The sequence below is a fragment of the Passer domesticus genome, chromosome 3, assembly GCF_036417665.1.
Source record: "Passer domesticus isolate bPasDom1 chromosome 3, bPasDom1.hap1, whole genome shotgun sequence".
NCBI classification, from domain to species: Eukaryota; Metazoa; Chordata; class Aves; order Passeriformes; family Passeridae; genus Passer; species Passer domesticus.
In genome coordinates this window covers 45,490,654-45,515,052 of record NC_087476.1, presented here as the reverse complement: position 1 = coordinate 45,515,052, position 24,399 = coordinate 45,490,654, and the positions used below count along the sequence as shown (strand labels likewise).

The 24,399-nt window shown below is 39.6% G+C and overlaps 1 protein-coding gene across 18 annotated transcripts in view; it reads right to left on the bottom strand.

Moving 5' to 3' along the window:
- Nucleotides 1-24,399, bottom strand: part of ARMC2 (armadillo repeat containing 2) — a 70,878-nt gene that overhangs the window by 13,292 nt on the left and 33,187 nt on the right. For 13 of the 18 annotated variants that reach the window (XR_010358580.1, XR_010358582.1, XR_010358581.1 and 10 more), the window contains 6 exons: nt 19,967-20,145; nt 17,706-17,805; nt 5,619-5,934; nt 4,055-4,177; nt 2,202-2,315; nt 981-1,113 (listed from right to left, as the gene is read on the bottom strand). Coding sequence is in view for 15 of the 18 variants with exons in the window: in XM_064412875.1 (XP_064268945.1) it covers nt 981-1,113; nt 2,202-2,315; nt 4,055-4,177; nt 5,619-5,934; nt 17,706-17,805; nt 19,967-20,145 (965 nt within the window). In the remaining 3 variants the exon portion in view is untranslated. Of the gene's footprint in view, nt 1-952; nt 1,114-2,201; nt 2,316-4,054; nt 4,178-5,618; nt 5,935-17,705; nt 17,806-19,966; nt 20,146-24,399 lie in introns of all 18 variants that reach the window. The other 5 variants (XM_064412865.1, XM_064412869.1, XM_064412868.1 and 2 more) reach the window with 3 other exon arrangements.

The window sequence follows — 24,399 nt, the reverse complement described above, 5'->3', positions numbered from 1 at the left end:
AAAATAACCTCAGCTCCAAAAAACCATAGAGCTGGTTTGGCAATGTCAGGATGATCTCCAATGATGATTCCAAATTCTCTAGATTCATTTCATGCTGTTACTGTTTTTTGTTCTTTCCTTCACAAATTTTCATACAGTATAGAAAATTCTGAATTTATATGGTTCTATAGGCTACAGAATACTCTATATAGTAGAAATTTCTCACATTTATTATTCAATTTTCCACCAACTTATTTTTATTCTCCTTTTTCAGCTTTATATTGTAAGTTAACTACAACATGGGAAGGAAGGACTATGCATTGTTTACAGTGTATAAAAAAGTAATTATATGATGTATGAACAGGAAAGCATTTCAAAGTGAGGCATATTGTTTCATAACTGTGGGCTGCACCAACTGCTTCACAAGCACAGGAACATGATCTTTCATGTTGCTCCAATTAAGCTGGATCCGCTATTATCTGAACATCAAAGCCATGAGTGCTGCATCCACGGTGGTTTTTCAAGGTCTAATATCCCTTACAATGTCACGGTGCCTTAGACTTGAAGTCCCAGAGAGAGAAGACCCAGGAGCTGTTCCCTGCTGAGCATGGCCACATCAGGAAGTTCTCCCTACAGAACCAAGTGGTTACAAAAACTGCAAGGGACCGTGTGGTTTATCAGCTCCTGCAGTGCCTGCACACTGACCGTGCTGCTCACTGCAGCCCACCGAGGATCCAGTTTAGCCAAGCTGCAAAGCCAGGCCTGAGCTGCTTTCTTCTATGGTATCCTCTGCTCTGTACATCACAGAGGGTCTTTGGGAGACTTTTCTGTGGGGTTTGGCTCTTATGAAAGGCTTGTTCTCAAAGAACTTTAGATACTAAGTATCCACTATGCTGGCATCTTTATTACAAGCTACTAGCCACAGTAAAAAGCAATCCAATTGAAACTTTTTGGCCAAACTACTCAAAATTACCTTTTCTCAAGCACAATCAGGAACTTACTTTCCAATTCCTCCTTCTTCCATGAGAAAAGCTCTTTTGTTCTCATCTACTGTGAGATTGAGCAGAACTCCACAGGCAGGAAAACAGACCTCTCGGTTCTTGGAATCCAGCAAAGCAATCACAAACTTGTATACTGGATTGTAAAAAGGAAATAATATTACTAGGAAGATTGATTTACCATATAAGTGGCACTACAACACACTTATTAGAAAGCAGTCAAATGCAGGATACCCTATCCAAAAATTCACCCTTGTAGCGTATTACTGTGACTTTTGTAGAGGAGACACTGACAGAGCAACATCATGCTGAACACCAGTTCCTTCCAAACAACAAACCAGAAATTCTAGTAATAAAAATACACCAAAGAAATGCGAAAATCCCATCAGAAGAAGCTAAGTTGACCAAACTGAACTGCAGCTTATTTCTTGAAAGTATGACCCCCCCTTTCCATCCCAGAGTCAGCAGAAACTGCAAGGATTTGGCATCTGGCACTCAGAGGGGGACACTCTTTCCTTTGACTGAGACTGTTCACCGGGAACCAGCTCCTAAGGGTCACTTCTCCCTTCACAGTGCATACTGTGACATGATCACCTCACTTTCAGCACCAAGAGGCAGAGAAAAAACAAATTACAATGAACTGCTGTCTAAGCTGATGACACACCTTCTGTGGATAGCAAGGAGTTGCCATTTCCCCCAAAGCTCTTTAGATACCCAAAGTAAAAGGACTTGAGAACACTTGTATCCTATTTCACCCCAAGGCAAATAGGAGGTCTTTGCTGAGGCAGTCAAATCCTAGCCACATGTTACAAAGTGCTAACAAGCTGTCAAATATCAAAATCAAAAAATTGAGATTATGAACCTGAGATTTTAATTGGATTTAAATTTTATATCATATCACTACTAACCTGCAGGATCTGAAAAGCTATTTGAGTAAAGGGAAATTTCAAATTTGAAACTTCAGGAAAAACAGAGTTTTTGTAATATTTACCTTTGTGAAAGTACCATGGCATATTTTTCCTACTCCAATATTTCCATTTTAATGAAACTGAAATAAAATGGTATTTATAATGCCTATTACAGGATTCTAATGTTTGCCTAATTTGCAAAACATCAGGGAAGATTGATTCTACCCTTTAACTGAGACAGCTTATTAACAACTTTTTCTTTTTAGAACCATGGACATTTAAAAATAGAACTCCTACAAACGCAAAAGTAACTCACTCTTTCTCTGCATGATGAAGTCACGGATCTCATGATGCTGGGAAAGATTGCCAAAGACTCTGACAGCCTCCACAACTGCATCCATATTGTCACTCATTAACAGCTTTAAAAGCACTGTTGGTTTGCAGAGAAATTAAATAAAAATTGTAAATCACAAATACATAGCTCTTTTTTATCAATGAATATCAGAATGCAAACAACAACAGTAATAAATGTAAAAAATGGGAGCAGTTGTTTGTCTGTCTGGTGGCAGCAAAGGGGATGAGCTGATGGTAGAACAAGAACAAAGTTGTGTACGGCTTTGAAGACAAAACAAAGAGCTCCAATATAGAACTAAATGCAAAGGAACAAACGAGGAGTTATGGAGACAGTCCATGGAGCACAGTTGTAATAAGGAGCCAGTTTGCTATGCGGTTTGAGTGGGATAATGTGAAAATCCAGGAAGACATAATTTAAAAAATGTTGTAATATATAAAAGAATTGATTTAGATCCTGAACAGATGGTCTTATGGTGGGATGTCTCCTAAAGCTCAAATTATTTTCTGAGATTAGCTGTTTTCTCTCATATATATAACAAGCAAACACATTTTTTTTTAACAGCTACTTAATATTGTCCCAATCTGAAGCATTCACTTCCTTGCTGCTTTTCTGCTTTTCACATATGATCAGTGTGTGCTTCAGCAGTAGGAATGAGACCTTCAGCACTTCCTAGGAAGAGCTACAATCATGGAGGATTTTGGTGCATGGCAGAGGAGTAATGTTTTAGAAGTTACATTTATCAGTCTCCTGTGAGTACAAAGCAAAACACTAAAATCAGTCCATCACACAGAGGACTCAAATAAGTCAACCCTTAGCTCTTAATATGACAGAAAGAGGAAAAATATAGAAGGGAAGTTGGCTTTGTCCTCATTACTTCTGCCTCTGGATGTTGCAATACTGAACACACCGTGAACTTGTCTTAAAAAGACATCTGAAGGGATTTTGTTCACCACTCATATCAAACAGCAAGTATTCTCAAAATGCCTGCAGGAGCAGGAAGCCTGCTGGTCTTGCATCAAAAGGTTTCCTCTTTCCTCAGTTCAGGAAGGCGATGGGACTAGCTCCACATGCCAACAAACAGGACAGAAGTAATTTGTTTCCAACCAGCAACAAGAGGCAGCTGGCTTATAGGTGATACAATAAGTTGTGACAGATAGCAGAGATGTCACCTACAGAAAATATGATGTCTACCAGTTCAGGCACTGAGCTGACAACCAGGATATTTTTTCCTATTCCTCATTCTACCTGTTGTGTGAACTTCAGGTTCTGTCTCTACCTAATGTTTGGTCTACTGAGACAGAGAGATGTGCAAGACACAGCCTCTCTACCTTTTGTACAACATTAACACATCAGTTCCAGAAGTCAGTGCAGCTCCTACACACTGTGTTGTCTTCAATATTGCCAATGGATTTACAACCCAGAAACAGACAGAAATCTGATTTTACAGGTATAAAAAGTAACAAGAAGAAAAAACCCTCTTGCCATACTGTGATTAAAAGGAAAAAGCAACATGATTATTTTGGCTCAGGTATATGGATTTTGAACAAATCTGGCAAAAATTGCTGAACAGAAAACAATATTGCAAATTCCTTTGCAGAAGAAAATAAGAGGTTTTGTGAACAACCCAACTATTTTCATATAAGTCATAGTGTTTTCAAAAAAAAAAAAGGGAAATCATTATTGAAAGAATTTAGCCCTATGAACTTTATACTCCTGCAATATAATACCAAAAAATGTTATGTGTCTTTCTGTTGTTTCAAAATGTTTCTGCTTTCTAAAAGCTGTACTAAAAGTATTCATTTAAAAGTCCTTACTTTCAGCAATGTGTAGCTTCTTGTCTTGAACTGCAGAATTCTCCACTAGGTAGTAGGACAAATTGTTGATTGTTGTTGCAGCATTGATGACCAACTCTTCACAGGCATCGACTGACTTGTATTCTGAGAGTAAAAAAACCCCAAAACATATGCATATGTAGATAAACACACACATATGTCTAATTTTGCAGTGCATTAGATCCCAGAAGCAAACTGAGTAATGGTTTACACAGCCATTACTACAGTCAAACCTTCTGCTGCTCAGTAACATGGCAGAAGCTAACAGGAACACCTGATCCAAAAATGGTAAACCAAAACCATTCTTCCCCATTATTAATTTAGAGAAATCATTGTGACTCAGGCAACATAATTTAAAATTTAGTAGTTAAGACATTTTACAAATCTCCTTTGCTGTTTTAAGATGGCACTGAGGAGAGTCCACATGCAGGAACAGGGCTGTGTGATTGACATGGAGAAATGCCAAGGACTATTACACTGAACTGTTAGGTATCTAGGAAAAAAAAAGGTAAAAAAACCCCTTCAACAATATTTGAAAGATTTTTCTCTTAGAGTTCCTGACAGAATGTTAACCTGTCTAAAAGTAAAAAGACTTACTTGTCCAAGGTCTCTGACCTCAGAAGCCAAGAGTGAAGGAAATAAAAGAGGGGTAGAGTTCATAGGGAGACAGAACATTTTGTAGTGAACTGACTGATAGAGTGCTCAAGAAGAGGAGAGGGTAGCAGAGTGAAGCTTTGAAGGTCAAAAGCACTTTCAAAATCATTAAGACATTAAGACAGTTTCAACCCATGAGACAGAACCAAGTTGTGAGTCTGACTTGTCTCATCCCTCATGACTGGTAAGACAGTGTACAATCAGGCTGATTACCTTAACATAATATTTAATGTTCTCATTACACAGTAAAATATCCTGAGCTGTTTAACATATATCTTGTCACAGTTAAACTCTATTATGGGCAGAGCAGACCAGCCCTAGTCTGTAATTAGATTTACAAGGGGATCAGTAAGTGGTAAAGGAACTGCAGTCCTAATTCTCCGTTTGGAGGGAGACACTCTTACATCTGAAAAGATAAAAGGTTGGAAGACTGAAAAAGAAGGAAAAAAGTAAGAGAAAATTCTTTGAAGAGGCTGAAAGTTATGGGTGCAGAGAACAGAAACAATACTTAATCCAAAACAGTCACAAAAAATGCAAACCTTTAAAAAAAACACATCACCACCAAACACATCTATATAGCACCTGATAAGAACAAACTTTCCTTATATATTAACTCTCAGTGAGATGTGTTTAAAATAAAATTTGTTTTCTTATCTTTAATGATACTATCTGCAAATCTGATCACTGAATTAAAGACTTCTACAACATCTTTCCCCAGATACTGAAAAGTCAGTACCAAAGTAGCAATGCTTCCACTATCTCAAACTGGCCTCCTACATAAAACAGTTTATGAACATCAGCCAATTGACTTTGGGGTTTTTTTGCAATGGAAAGTCTTAAACTCTGCTTACAGACTGAACAAAGGTAACAAACACAACATAAATTTTATTACCTAGTACTGTAACAAGTAATCCTACAACAGGATGGGCAGCTACCAGAGCTGCACCTACTCTAGGGTGAATGGAGAGATTGGCCAGCACTCTTATCAGTTTTATCAGAACATCTTCTGCTTCTGAAGGATACTTTTGTTGGTTTTTTCCTTTTCTATCATGGTGCCATGTCATTTCATTCAAATCAAGTTCATAGTAGGTTTGGAATAATGATGTCAAGGTGTTAACACTTTCTTTTTCTTTAAAAAATTGCTCCCGGGACTGGTCATTCCTTGCTGTTAAATTACCAAGAATGAAGATGATACGGATAACCAAATCCTGTAACAAAATAAATAAACAAACCATGTTACATGGAAAACATCAGAAGGTGACAGCTGCTTAAAAAGAAGATAATACTTGATTTGCTTCCCAATTCAGATAACAGCACATCCAGAACAACTGAAGGAATGCCAAACACAGCAGCTAGAAATAATTTTTTATGCTACCAATTTTCATAACCTGATTTATAGAAGAAATCAAGAACATCTGACAGAACTAGTATACCACTGGAGTAATTACTAATGTGATATACTTAGTAGAGGTCATCTATTTTTACCAAGCCCACAGTAATCTTAAAACATCTTAAAACCACACTTTATATAACTAGAATAATCATATGGGTCAGAATTTACTAATCTTTCAAGAAAGCAAGTGTCAACTGTGACAGGAAGAGACAACAACCTTTCCCTTTCTAGGCCTGGTAACCATTGTAGAGGTTAAACTCCTTCCCCTTGATTTGTTACTGTTAAATCCAAATTAGGTTTTATTCATTTCGTTGTTCATTCTAATTGCTTACAGATAGCTGAATTATTTGTTCCTGATTTCTATCAGAAATATAATTTAAATTGACTGGTCTGTCATTCCTTAGTTCCTTCTCTTTCTCCTTTTAAAAACAGGCATCCTACAATCTTGCAATTCTTCATAACTTTTCAAGAATCCCAGAGATTGGGTCCCCTTTCTGTCCTTTTGTAAACACCAAAAGGAAAATTTCATCAGCTGGTCTGATGACATTTAATATGCTTCAGCTTGTTTTTTAGTGACAAAAGAATCCAGGCTAAAGTAGGGATTATTCATTTGGTCACACATAACCCTTTCAGAAAAAGAAGCCAAAAAAAAAAAAAAGGCATTTCACATTTCACTATTCACAGTACCTGCCAGTAATGCTCAGCTTCTTCTGAACACCAGAGAAATTATTTCCTTGCTGTCTTCTCAATCTAGTATAAAAAGTTTTGTTTCTTGTTATGTCCCTTTGTAGTTGCACCTCACATTGTGCTCTGCTAGGGTTTTTTCTCCTGATTTTATATGCTCTTCCTACCCTTTTATCATTGCTGAATGAGACCTACTTTTTATTTTTGTAAGGTATCTTGAGATCTCATGATTTAACCAAGTTGCTCTCCTAAAGCACTTTCTAGCCTGACCTTGATTTTGCACATACTTGCACACTTTCAGTGGCAAGACTAGAGGATCCTAACTGAATGGCATTCAACTACTTCCCCATCTTTTTCTTACCCACCAGTATGTGACAAGAAAAAAAAATTCTGAAAGTCTGAAGTAACTCAAGTTTAAAGTATTTGAAACATTTCCCTCTGTCACTTGCATCAAAATCTACTAATTTTTTTAAAAGTCTGTAGCTTTGGCTTAATGGTGCAGGTAAAGCAACAGCATTTCTTCAAGTACATGAGAACCATCTTCCTTTAGCTGCCAACCTCCTGTACTTGCACTCACCTAGAATTTTACTGAACAATTATTCCGCCGTTTTTCTTCAAATATCATAATTGTATTTACACGTATTCTAACCCTCCCTGGTAATAGTAACATAAGTTAAGCAGGCACAGTCTAACTTGTTAAAGTACACAAGCTAACACTGAAGGAAAAAAGATGATTAGGCAGCAACCCCTCCTTTGATACCTGCCTTCATCAGTAAGCTTCAGGTCCTAAGCCTCTGCCACAAGACACTGGCAATAACATCCTCTCAGGAAGATGAGTGCTATGCTTGAACATGACAAGCAGCAGTCTCCTACGTGAGGAAATGTTTTTCACATTCATGTATTTAATAATATCACCCTGTAGGACACACTTCCACTTTTTTTTTTTAATTAGGCATCACATTTTTGTTACGATCTAAATGTCATCACGGCAAGTTTTTATTAATATTCTTAATGACTAACCACTAAGAGCTTTCACCTTTACTGGCACAACACCCAACTCACAAAGGCTGTAAAAATTTGAAACAAACAACTGATGAATCAGAAGAGAGAACTGAAAAAAGCAGGCAATCTAGTTTGACTCGTTTATATTGACTTTCTAATTTTGGTCAAAATGGTATCAGCCCAGCAACAGCTCTACCCAATCAGGAAAGAGACAAACAGGTACCACACAGCAATCAACTGATATTTTCAGAAGTGTGATCTCAGCTGTGCTTTCCACCTACAGCCCAGCAAAACAAACTTATAAAATACTTCTTTTTTAGCTAAGAACATCCGGCTTTAATAGAATAGTACCGAAGTTGCATTATCTTCCAGTGAAAATTTAACCAGCGAGGTCAAAGAGGAAAGCTGCACAACTTCTCCTGAGTAGTACAATGCTCAAGGATTTGTATTATTTTTGGCTATATTTCTTTAAATGCTCATGGGCAAGGACTACAAGAGTAAGAAACACCATCTTAGAACAGCTATGTAAAAAGATACATGCAAAGCTACATGATATTTTGAAAGTGCTTGCAAGACTAAACCTGTGCAAGGCCCATGGGCCTTTCTGTATGTAGCAAAAGACCAATATAATAAATGAGATTACTGTTCATTTCCACATGTTTGGAATGTTAACTGCATATGGAATTTCAGACATTGTTTCACACTTACAGAAAAATTACATTTATCAGATCAATTTACATCATATGGAAGTTTAAACATGTATTGCACTGAAGACAAACTAAATTAAATATAGGAATTACACTCAGTTATTTCATCTTTTTATAGTGATGCATTCACGTGAGACATGATGAACACAGATGCACTGAAACCTGAGTGGAAGTCTATGTACAAGAGCACACAGCTTCACCTACACAAATAAATTTGGACAAACATATCAAGAAAAGCTTTAGAAGGTCTTCTTTCTTGCTTCCTATCTGTGAAGAAACTGTGATATTTTGGGTTTTGAGGTGGTAATGGCACCACATACTCCATCAGCACTTAACTATTATTCTTCTGGCAACTGACACATAAACACTTGATCATCACGGAAATGGAAGTTTTTTTTTGTTTATCTACTTCTAAAACTCTCTTCCTTGCACTGCCCTAGTGGCAAAGGAGCCCCATGCCCTGCTGAGTCACAGAACCTGACAACAGTTTATCCTGGCAATTAAAGTACACCTGCCCCTCAGTGTAAGCACAATGAGCACAGGTACAGGCTGTGCAGGTGTCCTTATCAGTAAGGGAAGAAAGCAAATTAGGTCAGTAGTTTCCAACTAAAACAAGATCAACAAGGAAGGACAGTCTAATCTAGAACCTGTAAATGCTGGCCAAGTACCTGTTGTTACTTTATTTGGTGTCTGGGCCCTCAGAATGAGGGGGATAGTACAAAACAAAAGGTCAGACGCCAGCAGCTGAGTTCCTATTGAATCATCAGCTGTAAATGAAATCTGCTTTCCATGTACCCAAATTTCAGTGGAGTTAGTCAAAATTCTACCACCTGCCCTGCTTCTCATTCAAATCTAATTTACACTTCACTTCCAAATTTGTATTTCTGCTTTATTATGCACCTTGGAAAGAAAACTTGGGAGTTTTCTTTGCAGGGTTTAATAGTCTACTTATAGGCAAAATTACTGTAGTTATACTAAGCTGGAGCTAATCTGTTTGTGGACAGCTGGAGTCCTGGGAAAGGTAAAGAAGAAAAGCAAGCACACTGTCACCAGAACAATATTTGATGAAAAGCTGTGTAGGCTCTCTAAAAAAACCACAGTATTTCAGAAATTAAATTAATTGAAAAAAAAAGTTGAAAACTACATCCTTCATGGTATTGCTCCAATGACTGCTCATCTCTCTTGTTAAAATCTTTATTATTATTACTACTTTAAATTTGAACAACTATAGCCCCTATTTCTTATCAGCTCTTTTTTTTTTCTCTAGATTAAAGACTGGTCTTCTAACAGAAATGTCTTCCTTGTACAGATTCTATTAATAGGCAGCTTGCTCATGGTCTGACCTTTGTCATGGATATATTAATTTCCTTGGGGCATTTTAACTCTAGTAATTCTTTTAGCTTTTTTCTAAGGTGTTCCCAAGCTTTCAGCATCGTTTTGAGAAATTAAATTAAAAACTACAATAACATTTTTGTATAAATGTGTCTCACCAAGTAGCAATATCTTATTATTATTATTGATATTCTATTGTTTACCTATCTAGTAATTACATATGTTCACTTCCATCTTTTGATACACCAGAACAACAGGATTCTATATGATGCATGCTAACTGGTTCATTACAAACTTTGAATACTGCATTTCTGATAATTTTACACTCAATGTACAGATCAAACTTAACATTTTTGCTTTTTCTTTCAGCCAAAAAAAAGAAAAAAAGAGAAAAAAAAAATCGTAACTAAAGCTTTAGGAAGATGCACATACACTTTTCAGCTCAGCACACCATCAGAAATCATACTGTAGGGAAAGAGTGACCTTCTGTAGTTATTCACCTTTATCAGCAGGAAAATTCCTTCAGAGTTGTCAGAAGATCTATCCTAAAATTGCTACTTTCTTCTTCGAAAAGAAAAGCAAATTCAGAGAGAATGATTGATCAGTTTTGAATATGCAAGTACACACACAAAACACTGGAGAAAAATCTTGTATGTTTTGCTCTTTAATGGTAAATTACATTACTGATCAATTTCCTTTTTTAAATTGTCCTAGGCACTATTATAATGTTGGCCTACACTGAGGAGGAATACAACTGAAAATATGTACTAGTACAGGTAGGAGAAAAGAACCACATTATGAAGGCACATTCTTTGTAGGGTTACCTTGACAAGCATTTCAGCACAAGTAGAGGCATAAACAGCACTCAATCTCCTTTCCACACACAGTTTCCTTCCTCTCCCACATTGCTGCCTCAGTATTTGGGATCAAGGAAGCATTTGTATGGAAAGCAATGCAGATGATAACCAGGAAAGGATTGGAGTTCTTTTTTTTCAGTTTTAGGGTTATTGGAAGCTGGGTCAGTTCTCTGACATGATGTATCGTGCTGTCACACAAACAGCTGTCCTCAGCCCAAATGAGGGATGGCACAGAGGAAAAAAGTGAGCAACCAAAACACTAAGAACACTTGGGTCAGCAGTGGATAATCATTTATTCAGAAGCAAGCAGCAGACACAGGAACACATCATTGCCCCCAGTACAATGTTAATAAAAAACCCCTTTGGAATCTCAGAAGAGTGTGATGGCACTGAGCAGAATACCAATAACTCTCAAATATTTAAAAGGCAAATGTGTACCTGAACTAAAGACAGGTGCAGCACTACACTGTATAAGGAAGAGCCTGTGGTTGCTTTTGTTCTGTGTTGTTATGTTCTGTGACTGACTGAAGCAGACAGATGGTGGGCTCCTGGGAGCTCATCACAGAGTTATCCAAAAACCAGCCAAAGCACCAGCCAGAAAGACCAGCCATCACCACATGCAGAAAAGCCTTTACCTTATCAATAAAGCCAGAAACACAGTGGGAAAATTCCCTGCAGTCAGAGGCCTCACCTGTGACAACCTTCCCCACAGCAGTGCTCCCAAGAGCAAAAAGACATTTGACAGCCCTGAAACAAGGTTTTTTCTTTGGGGACACAAGAGCAAGTCTCACAAGCAAAAGCCTGCTTGCTCACAGAAGACAATAAGCTGATTTGGGAGCTCAAACCTGGTAGACACATTTGGGAAGGAAGCTGGGCAGACCCAGGCACAGTGAACCTGATAAATGTGGACAAGTCCTTACAGAGGATGACAAGGCAACATCTCTTCATTTAATAAATTGTTTCTGACAAACTGGTTGCTAAATCAACCAGGTAAAGCAGCGTGCAAATTACAATTGAAAATAAGTGCAGCTCTTCTAGCTGATGCAAGAGATGCAAAAATAATAACAAATCTTTCCAAATGTATCAGGACTGGGAAGTTTGCCAGAATCTGAAGAACTAACTGATGATCAGGATAAAACAGGAGCACTGAGAGAAGAAAATGTAATTGCAGAGAAGCTAAATGAGTTCTTTGCATTGATTCATGCCCACTCTAGAAGCAACTGGGAGATCTCAATGTGACAGCATTCTCCAGGGAAGGCTCATCAGAGCCATCTGTCCAAAACTGAAGTGATCACAAACAACTTTAAGGAACAAACTGACAAAATAAAGAGTAACCAATCACCAGGACTGGATAATTATCCAAAAGTTCTCAAATAACTAATTAATTAAATAGCTTAATTACTAACAGCACTATGCAACCTCCTAAAACTGTAACAAACATGAAAAGATTCCAAGTGAGAATCAATTCTGGTGTCTGGACCAGATAAATTAGAAGAGACCACAAAAAACAAAAAAAAAAAAAACCAAACAAACAAAAAAAATTGAGTAGACAGCCAGATAAACACAATCAGCTTTAAGACTTCTAATTTCTGACTTATGCATTTACTGAGTTCTTTGAAGGGATTAACAAACATGCATAAAAAAGATCCATCTGATATCACCCATGTGACTTTCCAGGAGACTTTAACAAAGTGACTCACCAAAATCCTAGTGAAACTAAGGAGTCATGCTGTAAGGCAGAATATCCTGATACAGATATATTATTAGAGGATGTAAAACAGAGTAAATTAGCAGTTTCTGCAATGGTGGAAGAGGACCAGTGGAATTCCCAAGGTTTTGTGCTGAAATCTGTTGTATTCAATTTGTCCATAAACACAGAAAATGGGCAGCAGCGATACGGAAGAATGTACTGACTGAACCATGATATTCAAAGTTCCTAAGATAAAGGTTGACTGAAGAGCTGAAAAAAAAATTATAGTCAGTTGATAATAAAATAGAAAATGAAATTTAAATGCATGAATATATATATTATATATATATATATATTCCATGGATCCATGGAAAAGAACAAAGCAAACATATCTTCATGTATAAAATTACAGCCTTTAAACCAACCATATCCACCTATAGAGCAATCCTGGAGTTAATGACAGAGTTTAATGACCACAGATCAAGAAAGCAAATAAATTATTTGGAATTATTGGGAAATAAATTTATGCAGGCATGTATATCTATGATATGGCCATATCTTAAGTGCTGTGTTCTGGTTTCCTCCTCTTAAAAAAAGACAGGAGTCAGGACTGGAAAATGCTATGAGAAAAGCAACATGGATACACCATGGCATGGAACAGTCTCTATCAGAAAGGGCTACATAAGCAAGGACTCCTCAGCATGGAAAAGAGGTAACTTGAAGAGAGTAGGATAAACACCTAGAAAATCAAGGGAAGTGTGAAATGAACAATGGGCTTCACCACATTTGCAATACAAGAATCAGAAGGCATCAAATAAAGACAGTAAAGGCAAAATTCAGAATAGGCAAAAGGAATTGCTTGCTATGCAACTCCTTGTCAGTGGATCTTTAACAGATTAAAACTTTATATGGGGTAGAAGAGAGACTGTAGAATTTCACAGAAAAGAAATCAGCTGAGGTTTACTTCACACACAGCTGGCTGAGGGTGTTTCCAAACTGGAAAGAGTTGGAGGTTTGGTAAGTACACACAAGAAGTATCACACAAGCCTGCTCCATTTTTTACTGCTCTCTAGACATCTGAATTTCACCATTGCAGAGTATCAAGAGCAGACTGCATGAACTGCTTATGTGATCCAATGTAATTATCATTTTGCTAAATAGGCAATTACTGCATCTAGTGATGTCAAGTGATGTCAGATTCTTAAACAAATGCTTCTCAATTTCAAAATTAGGATACACTAAAGTGTAAGGGGACCTTTCTATACAGCAAGCTTCTATATAAATTTTAGTATCACACACTGTGTTTTTGCTCTTACATTGAAAACAGACTCCAAACTGATAAAACATTACAGGGAAGCTGGAAGGGCCCCAAAATGCCAACTTAAGCTCAGGTAGTGCCTGACTTATTGACAGAAGCTACTGTCCTATTTAGGCAATGTCTCTGTTCCAAAAGCACGGCCTGCTTGTGACTTGTGACATTAACCACAGCATCAAGAAAGTCACTCTTGATGCAGTTTATCTGAAAAGCTGAGAGATTATAATGATGTGGGAAAGTGGAACACAACCCTTCCAGAAGATTTCTTGAGATGGGCAAAAGTCTACAATGCTGGCTAGAAACAGAATCCTGCAAAGCTTATCCTGCAAGACAGAGGCTCTACACAAACACTTCTGACAGTTTTGACAGCATGTGGCAACCAGCAAGGATTTTTTTTTGTTGCTCCACACAAGTAAGGTCCAAAGCCAACCATGAATACCTACTTCAGATGTGTGTAAAAGCCCAGTTGACTTTGCCAGTCCTGCCCTGAAGATTCAGCTTTTCCAGTCTTCTGTATTCCCCACCTAAGACTATGACACATGGTATTATCAAGTCTTGCCAACTCAATTTCCCCAAAAGTCTGCCTCATACAGTTGAATCATTACTCTTCCATTCCTTCTGACTCTTTCACCCAAGAGAGAAAATGAGCTGAGAAAAAAAGGGAAAAGAGCATTAACTGCAGTGTGGAGCAAAGAACAGAGCCTATTCAGGTTGCAACTGTGCAATTCAGTGTGTGGTGTGGGTGCAAGTCATTAAGCCTATTTCCAGTGCTCCCATTTTTACTTTTACAGTATTTAATAATTATCTTTAAAGTCACAATTATGACAGCCCTTGAGAAAGTCTGAATGCTGTTTTTCCTCTATTTCTTCCCCTATGTTTCTAGCTGCTATGACTGCCAGTAAAAAACCTGATCCCACAAACTCTGCAACCTGAAAACTCAGAAAAACACACGCACAGACAGACACACTTCCTTTCTTAACATACCAATTTTTAGTCCTGAAGATTTCTAATGCTTTAATAATGATGATTTTTCCTTCTCTTTGATTCTTCCCACAGCAAACAATTTTACTCACACTGCTGTTACTTCATTTATTTTCAACACATACCAACTCATACTGTAACTCATTAGCTGTCAGCATTTAAGAAAAAAAGATTAGCAGTGCCAACTACACCTCAGGAAAAACATTTGCACTCCACACAGCTAAAGTGTTTATTATATACTACAGAAAAAGTGGTGCATTACATTATCTATGTTCTTCTTTATGTTTCTGCAGGGCTTCACTAAGCTGACAACTGACAATTACATGCTTGTTTCAAAACTGCAGCAAGAAATACTTTTTTGGAAGACATTGCATATATAATCAACACAATGTAATAGCTAAGGTTTTTTCTAATACACAAGCTACTTCTTTACTCATTTGTATTTTGATAAACAACTGACAATTTAACACAAAATTCAATGCTAACCTTGTGAAGAAAGACGTATTTTAGGACCAAAATAATAATAATAGCCAAATAAGAAACTAAATTCTGAATACTAAATAATAACAAACAATTTGAAGTAGATATGAACCTACAATTCATTATGACACAAAGCTATTATCTCAGGAACCTAGAAAAGCTACCCTTAATATGACAGCTTAAGTTTGGGAGAAAGGTGATACTTAATTAAAGATCCCTAATCTCGGTTCCTTAATTTGTTGAGTTTTTATTACAATGGTCACAAGGAAGAACAACTATAAATCTAGGAAAATATAATGCCTTTGACATTTTTCATGTTATTTACATATTATTTACATCATATTTTACTAAAGTGTCTTTGAAGACTAAACGATGCAAGAGCAATCTGAACCTAGAAATACTCAGATATGCTACAGCAGATATTTAGAAGAGAAACAACTTAATCTTTGTTCCTCTTCCATGTGCATTATCACCGAAAACAGGGATGCTGGTAAACAGGAAAGGAACAAATTATTTTTGCATTTGGCAGGAGAAAGAACATTGTTCAGTATAGCCAATCCAGTTACCTTAATTAACTTCCTTTAATGACAGCAACCCCAAAGACCTCCTTCCAACAAATCCCCAAGAATTACTAACCCTGGGATAAATTGTATAGGATAACCAAACTATCTCAAACTAGTTTAGATTCTGGACCAGCCAAGAAAATTCCTTACTTTTAAGACTGATCTTAATGTAATTTAGTATTCCCTGTTTTGAAATCTTGTTCCACATTTGAACATGTATGCTTCAGAGAAAAATTTTGTTCTTCTTAAAACTTACCTGGCAATAGGGCTGAGTACTTTGCCCTACATAGGGCACTCCACTCTTACCAATGCATCAATCTGTAATACTGGGATCCTGCACCAAGCTCTGAGTTTTATCTTCAGTAAATGTAAGAAAGATCACTGTGATACAGCAGGACAATAGAGCAACACCCTTGGAATTCTAATAAAGTTGGCAGCAACTATACTCAGAATTTTACTTCATGATACAAGGCATTTTGACAAAGTCTAAACATTTATTTCTACATGAACATCCCAAATGCAGTACTCCAGGCATGTGGTTTTCTTTGGTAAAGGAGAGATACATTTTGATATTTTATTAGATATCAAAAGTTAGAGAGTATGGGAAGATGACTAAGCGTAAGAAGATAATGGTATGGAAGTCACAGGGAAAAACACAGTTGTACTCCCTGGATGAAACATGGTCAGCATATCTGACCTCCCACACACTGCAATCTAAGGGGGACCCAACAGAGGGTGGAGCAGAGTGGAGACACCATGGCCAGGCACTGTGTTGAAACCCTTGCAGAGGGGGGAACTCAGTGGTACTTCCTAGCTGATAAGCCCCACAGCAGCTGAAAACCAAGGGAGATAAAGGAAAATGTCCTGCACAACAACTGTTATGAAATCATTCTACTTGGACTAACTCCTGTCCCCATCCCAAGGTTATCTCGGGTACTATCCTGAGATATCCACCCCCTAGTACAACCACCCTTCACTGGTTAAGAGGTATGACCAAAGCCACTCAAGTTCCACCTAAACATAAAGAAATAGTATAAAAAAATGAGTTAAGAATGGGGAGAAATGGGGGAAGACTCCATTGTAACTTCAGGGATCAGTCGACAAGCTGAATCTGTCTTCTCCCTCTTAGGGGTGCCTGTGTAAGAAATGTGATCTCTGCATGCTGAATGATTGTCTCAGACCAGCTTTTACTGTGGATTAGAGCTTGTTAGTACATTGCCTTAAATTAGTATACTGCTTTGAATATACCTTTTGCAGCCTGATACTATCACTGGCAAGTCTCAAACCTTAACCTTTCACAATTCTATTAATAAAGAGTGTCAGTCTGCCAACTGTTAATGCGAGTCCTGCAAGGGCACTGCCCTCTGCCCATCGTGGGTAAAGGAGGAGGAGGTTCCTCTGTTAGGTGTGTGACCCTGAATAAGTCAATGGAACAGGTCCAGTGGGACTGCTCAGTGAAGGGTCCCATAATGGGACACTGACAGATTGGTTGGGCACAAGGGTCACAGCTTTCCTGGGGCTCTCACAGACTAGTTAAACACAAAGGGGTTGAGGAAATCTCCCCTTTTTACATGACAGCAATTGTCCTCTGTTTTCACATTGCTTAGCTCTAGAAAAGTCACACTTCTTTTGCAGGTGAGGAGGACAGGAGGAAGCCCAACAATTTCCAACAACTAAATATTCAAATAGCTTTTTGCTTTAAAAAATATTTCTTGAAACTAGAAAAAAAATAGGTACTCAAAGGACTGTTTCTACACATGGATAGACAAGTTAATCAACTGTCTGTTGTATTGTTTTGAATTTTTAATCTAAATTATTTCATTACAATTATTTACTACTTAGAAATGCTGTCAACCATTTAAAATTTTTATTTGGTAAATGCATAAAAGTAGGACACTGAAAACAAGCTTATACACAATAATACACAGACATATCAGAGGATTAATATATAAAAATCAAGAGATGAAAAACTGACCTGCTGCTTCTGGTATTTGTTTAGCAGGGCTAAAAATACAATGTAACATCTGGAGCACTCTGCTAATGCTGCACAGAAGTCATTGTAGGTAGAAAGTTTGCTATAAAGAAAATAAAAAAATATATAAATGAACGAAAGGACTTTATTCCACAAAACATTTTTTAGAAAGTCACTTTTGATTCTCAGAGCTGTATTTTCCAACAAATGAAGTGAATGCCAATACTCTTCTAGCAGAGGCATGTGCAGTTACGTAAGAGCACAACAGAAGAGCTTCCCAACCTGCCTGCCATATGGGCACAGTATGCTGACACCAGCCCTTCGTAGTGCTAAAGGGGAGAGCTGGAATTTCAAGATGACGTGGGAAGTCAGAGGAGAGGAAATAAGGAATCCCTTCCTAGTGTACATCTAGTAGAGCCCAGCAACAGCACTAAGAGAACACATCTCTCACCAGCAATACAGAGACTGTGCCTCTTTGCTGGCAGGTTTTATCTCTGCACATTTCCCAACAGCTGCTCCAGTCCTGCACTGCTCACCTTGCCCACTGCAGGGAAAAACAGGGAACTGGACATGCTTTGGTCACACCATAAAGATGCAGTAATAGAACAAGTTAGGATAACATCTCACTTGTTATGTAGTCAAAACCAAAAAAGATCTGTGTTGATGTTCAATTACAACTGATTACAGGAAGATTTACAGTCTTATTGAATGAATAATCTGAATAGATTGAATGTATTCTCTGCAAAGAAACTGCCTAAAGTTGATTGAGAGAATAATCATTCTGTATTACTAGAAGACAAAACAAAATTCAAATCTGAGCTCTTTACTGCATAGTATAAACTTGTATAGTATATATATATACATATACTTTTTTTTTTTTGCAACTGCAATTTCCAGGGAGCTAATTAAATTGATTTTTATGGCTAATTTGTATTCTTGGAGCATGTCATTCTAATCTTAAGGAAAAAAATTGAAGCAGTAGGAAACTTTTAAGTAAGGTAAGTTATTTTTTCTCTATATTGAGTTCTATACCAAGCAAATGTCCTTATCAGAATTACAGTGTAAGTATCAATTACAGTTAATTACAAACTCATTATCCCACTTTTCATGGCATTTTCCAAGTAAAAGAAATGCTCCCTCCTCAGAAGAAGTAAATATGCTCAAAGTGCTGTAATCATTGCTAGAGCTCGGTTTTAGGAACAAAACTAGAGACAGATGTGAAGAAGGTAGCATGGAACTGGGGAAGCCATTCACATGCTTCACAGGTAGCACAAACAGCAAAGGAGCAGATTTGCCTGGTTTCAGCTCTGGGGAGGAAGGAGTGCCAGCCCCTTATGTAGCCACTGTTCAAAGCACAACTCAACCTCATCCAGAGAGGAGAACATGATGGATAATTTGGAGCATCTGAACAGGAGGAGAAGTCCATACCAGGATCTCATTGAACACAGAGCCACAGGCAGCATGACTCAATGCAGTAACAAAGCAGCAATGGCAAATACTTCATCCAGCACATCATTCATAAATTGCACTTAATCCCATTATTCCTGAAATTACCAACAGCCAATTTCACAACTTCTTCCAAATCCTTACATTGTTTGCAAGTCTATCTAGCACTGAATATTGCAAGCTGATACTTGGTAACTGGAAGACTTTTGACTGAGAAACTATTCAGACTACAAAATGATCTTTGTGGTGACTAACCCATACTGATCTCCCTCTAAAAAGCACAACTTGGGAAGCAGCCGCTGGCTGCTCATAAAACTGAGATTCTTTCAGCACTTCCATCGGCACACTCAAGCCCTGATCCCAGGGCTTAATCTCCTCAAACACTCTGTAACAGCTCAAAACAATGAACACTGGTCACATTTTCCCTCTTGTGTACTTTATTTCACAATACACAGTTCCTTGTGTAATTTCTCTCATTAATTTTTTTTTCAAACATGGCCTAAACCAGGATGAATAAATACCTAACAACTTAGGCAGCTTTAAGATACAAGAAACGGTACTTTAAAAAACTCAGTCAGAATCGGTGGCATTAATACAACACAGTATTTTTCATGGGGATGGTGAATCCAAATCTGTATGGCTACAATTAAACTATTCTGTAAGCATTAATAGAGACACAATTAACATGCAACATCAGTACAAGCTACATATAGCTTTTTAAAAACAGAGTTCAATGTAAATCTTCCCATCTCAGTGCTCGGTCGTGCCTCCTTTGAGGCAGGGGAGCTGCTTGCACACAGAACCCCGTCCCCACGTACCTGAGCACGCTGACAATCCAGATGCACACGTCCTTGTCGCCGCTGCGCTGCTCCAGCGCCACGCAGAGCTCGGGGATGGCGGCGCCGGGGCTGAGCTGGCGGCGCGCCTGGGCGCAGTTGGCCAGGATCCGCAGGGTGGCTGCCAGCTGCGCACGGCAAGGGACAGGCATTAGCCACAGCTGCGCACGGCAAGGGACAGGCATTAGCCACAGCTGCTCACAGGTAAGGGACAGGCATTAGCCACAGCTGCTCACAGGTAAGGGACAGGCATTAGCCACAGCTGCTCACAGGTAAGGGACAGGCATTAGCCACAGCTGCGCACGGCAAGGGACAGGCATTAGCCACAGCTGCTCACGGTAAGGGACAGGCATTAGCCACAGCTCCTCATGGCAAGGGACAGGCATTAGCCACAGCTGCGCACGGCAAGGGACAGGCATTAGCCACAGCTGCTCACAGGTAAGGGACAGGCATTAGCCACAGCTGCTCATGGTAAGGGACAGGCATTAGCCACAGCTGCTCACAGGTAAGGGACAGGCATTAGCCACAGCTGCTCACGGCAAGGGACAGGCATTAGCCACAGCTGCTCACAGGTAAGGGACAGGCATTAGCCACAGCTGCTCACGGCAAGGGACAGGCATTAGCCACAGCTGCTCACGGCAGGGGACAGGCATTAGCCACAGCTGCTCATGGTAAGGGACAGGCATTAGCCACAGCTGCTCATGGCAAGGGACAGGCATTAGCCACAGCTGCACATGGCAAGGGACGGGCATTAGCCACAGCTGCTTACAGTAAGGGACAGCCATTAGCCACAGCTCCTCATGGCAAGGGACAGGCATTAGCCACAGCTGCACATGGCAAGGGACAGGCATTAGCCACAGCTCCTCACGGCAAGGGACAGGCATTAGCCACAGCTGCTTACAGTAAGGGACAGGCATTAGCCACAGCTGTGCACGGGTAAGGGACAGGCATTAGCCACAGCTGCTCATGGTAAGGGACAGGCATTAGCCACAGCTGCACATGGCAAGGGACAGGCATTAGCCACAGCTGCTCATGGGTAAGGGACAGCCATTAGCCACAGCTGCTCACAGGCAGGGGACAGGCATTAGCCACAGCTGCTCATGGTAAGGGACAGGCATTAGACACAGCTGCTCACGGTAAGGGACAGGCATTAGCCACAGCTGCTCACAGGCAGGGGACAGGCATTAGCCACAGCTGCTCATTGGTAAGGGACAGGCATTAGCCACAGCTGCTCACAGGTAAGGGACAGGCATTAGCCACAGCTGCTCACGGCAAGGGACAGGCATTAGCCACAGCTGCTCACAGGTAAGGGACAGGCATTAGCCACAGCTGCTCACGGCAAGGGACAGGCATTAGCCACAGCTGCTCACGGCAGGGGACAGGCATTAGCCACAGCTGCTCATGGTAAGGGACAGGCATTAGCCACAGCTGCTCATGGCAAGGGACAGGCATTAGCCACAGCTGCACATGGCAAGGGACGGGCATTAGCCACAGCTGCTTACAGTAAGGGACAGCCATTAGCCACAGCTCCTCATGGCAAGGGACAGGCATTAGCCACAGCTGCACATGGCAAGGGACAGGCATTAGCCACAGCTCCTCACGGCAAGGGACAGGCATTAGCCACAGCTGCTTACAGTAAGGGACAGGCATTAGCCACAGCTGTGCACGGGTAAGGGACAGGCATTAGCCACAGCTGCTCATGGTAAGGGACAGGCATTAGCCACAGCTGCACATGGCAAGGGACAGGCATTAGCCACAGCTGCTCATGGGTAAGGGACAGGCATTAGCCACAGCTGCTCACAGGTAAGGGACAGGCATTAGCCACAGCTGCGCACGGCAAGGGACAGGCATTAGCCACAGCTGCTCACGGTAAGGGACAGGCATTAGCCACAGCTGCTCACAGGCAGGGGACAGGCATTAGCCACAGCTGCTCATGGTAAGGGACAGGCATTAGACACAGCTGCTCACGGTAAGGGACAGGCATTAGCCACAGCTGCTCACAGGCAGGGGACAGGCATTAGCCACAGCTGCTCATTGGTAAGGGACAGGCATTAGCCACAGCTGCTCACAGGTAAGGGACAGGCATTAGCCACAGCTGCTCACAGGCAGGGGACAGGCATTAGCCACAGCTGCTCATTGGTAAGGGACAGGCATTAGCCACAGCTGCTCACAGGCAGGGGACAGGCATTAGCCACAGCTGCTCATTGGTAAGGGACAGGCATTAGCCACAGCTGCTCACAGGTAAGGGACAGGCATTAGCCACAGCTGCTCACAGGCAGGGGACAGGCATTAGCCACAGCTGCTCATTGGTAAGGGACAGGCATTAGCCACAGCTGCTCACAGGCAGGGGACAGGCATTAGCCACAGCTGCTCACAGGTAAGGGACAGGCATTAGCCACAGCTGCTCACGGCAAGGGACAGGCATTAGCCACAGCTGCTCACGGGTAAGGGACAGGCATTAGCCACAGCTGCTCACAGGTAAGGGACAGGCATTAGCCACAGCTGCTCACAGGCAGGGGACAGGCATTAGCCACAGCTGCACATGGCAAGGGACAGGCATTAGCCACAGCTGCACATGGCAAGGGACAGGCATTAGCCACAGCTGCTCACAGGTAAGGGACAGGCATTAGCCACAGCTGCTCACAGGTAAGGGACAGGCATTAGCCACAGCTTCCCACAGTGCAGCAAAGGCCAGCTCTCATCTACAGCACCCAAAGCTGTGCCCCTTAGCACTGCAGGTGGGTATAAACCAAGCCATAACAACAGCACACCTGCAGGCAGCAACATGGTGTGTTTGGGATAACTGCTTGAAAATGCAAGATTGACACTGGTCTTTGCCTGCATGTAACCTCCTTCTATGAGGGACACATGATCTTTCATATGCTTTAAAGTCTTGCACGCCTACAGCCATGTACCAAATTAGGTGTAATGCTGTGGATGGTTAAAGTAATTTCTTGCATAATACTTCAATAAATCTTAGTATTGCAAATTTATATTTAAATCTTGAAAATACTAATATATATTTTGATGGTAACTGCAAACTGCAAATTAAAATGAATTTATTTTAAAACACAATCAGATTTATTCCAATTTAAAAATTAAAGGTTAATCATGATAAAAGAAATCCACTGTTTGAACAATATAAAAATTAAAAGCTTAAGTGCTCAGGACTATTTGAAGAAACCAAAATATTTTCAGATGATACTGTTCTATTTCAAGGAGCTTAAAGCATAATCTAACTCTGGTAGATGTACAAATGCATCACCTATTGCATATTTTGAAATATTCTGGTTCTCTTCCAAGGCAAGAGTATTCAAATGACAAGGTCAGACAGGCAATGACATTTAAGTTAATTTTGATCTAATCCAGAACTTACTACAAAATGAATGTGAAGTCATTCAGTCTTAAGTGAATATGGGAATTCTTCAAAGTTTTCTTATTCAGAGTGAAGTTATTAACTTCAATTTGGCTTTGAATGTAGTTTGATAAGGCACAAAAACCATCTGTTCAAATTGTTTCTTATCACAGAAAATTCTGGAAATTAAGCATTTTATCGTTAAATTGGACTGCTTATTGAGTGATATGTAATTGCTAATTTTAAAGAAAAACTCTCAAAGAGCAGGTTAAGATGTTGTGTTTCAGCTTTAGCACATAGGACTCTATGCATATTCTGTCCATTCTCCAGTAGCTTTCAAATTTGCTGTCCTACTTCAAGAAATTTGACAGCAGAGTACAAATCTTCAGGAACCCCATAATGCTCTGTAATGGAGCAACAGGAGATGCAACATGTCAAAATGGAGAAGCAGGGCATAGAGGGGAAAAAATGTGATAATGTGATATGTGAATGGATTTAACTTCAGCACTAAAAATGCAATTTATACTATATTCATAATACAGAGCATCTGAACCTACAGAAGCCATTTGCTTCACATCATTTATATTTTAAGAAGACACCTGGGATTTTCTATTATTTTAACCGAACAACTGCAAAAAAAATTTCCAGATGCATATTCCTTCTCTAGTCATGATGCTTCAAAAATCAACACAATACTGGAGATACCTTTTAATAAATATATTCTGACCAAATACTTTGCTTTTCAAAAGTTTTAGTAGAAAAATTCCTGTCACACGGAATAGAGACAGGCACTCCATTCTGTGCTTACATACAAGATGTTCACAGTCAGCCTATCATTCAAAAAATGATATTTTTGAATACTAGATAAGCTTCAATAGACACAATAAAGGAAATGAAAGATAAGGCACATACTAGAAGTGTTGTTCAAACCCAGACAAGAGCTTTCACTGCAGCAAAGAGACTTACATGTTGGATAATGGAAAAAATATCAATAGATGATGGTACAGAGGTCTCCAAAAAGAGAGTAAAACTTTTCAATGCTTGATACAGTTAGATGGTT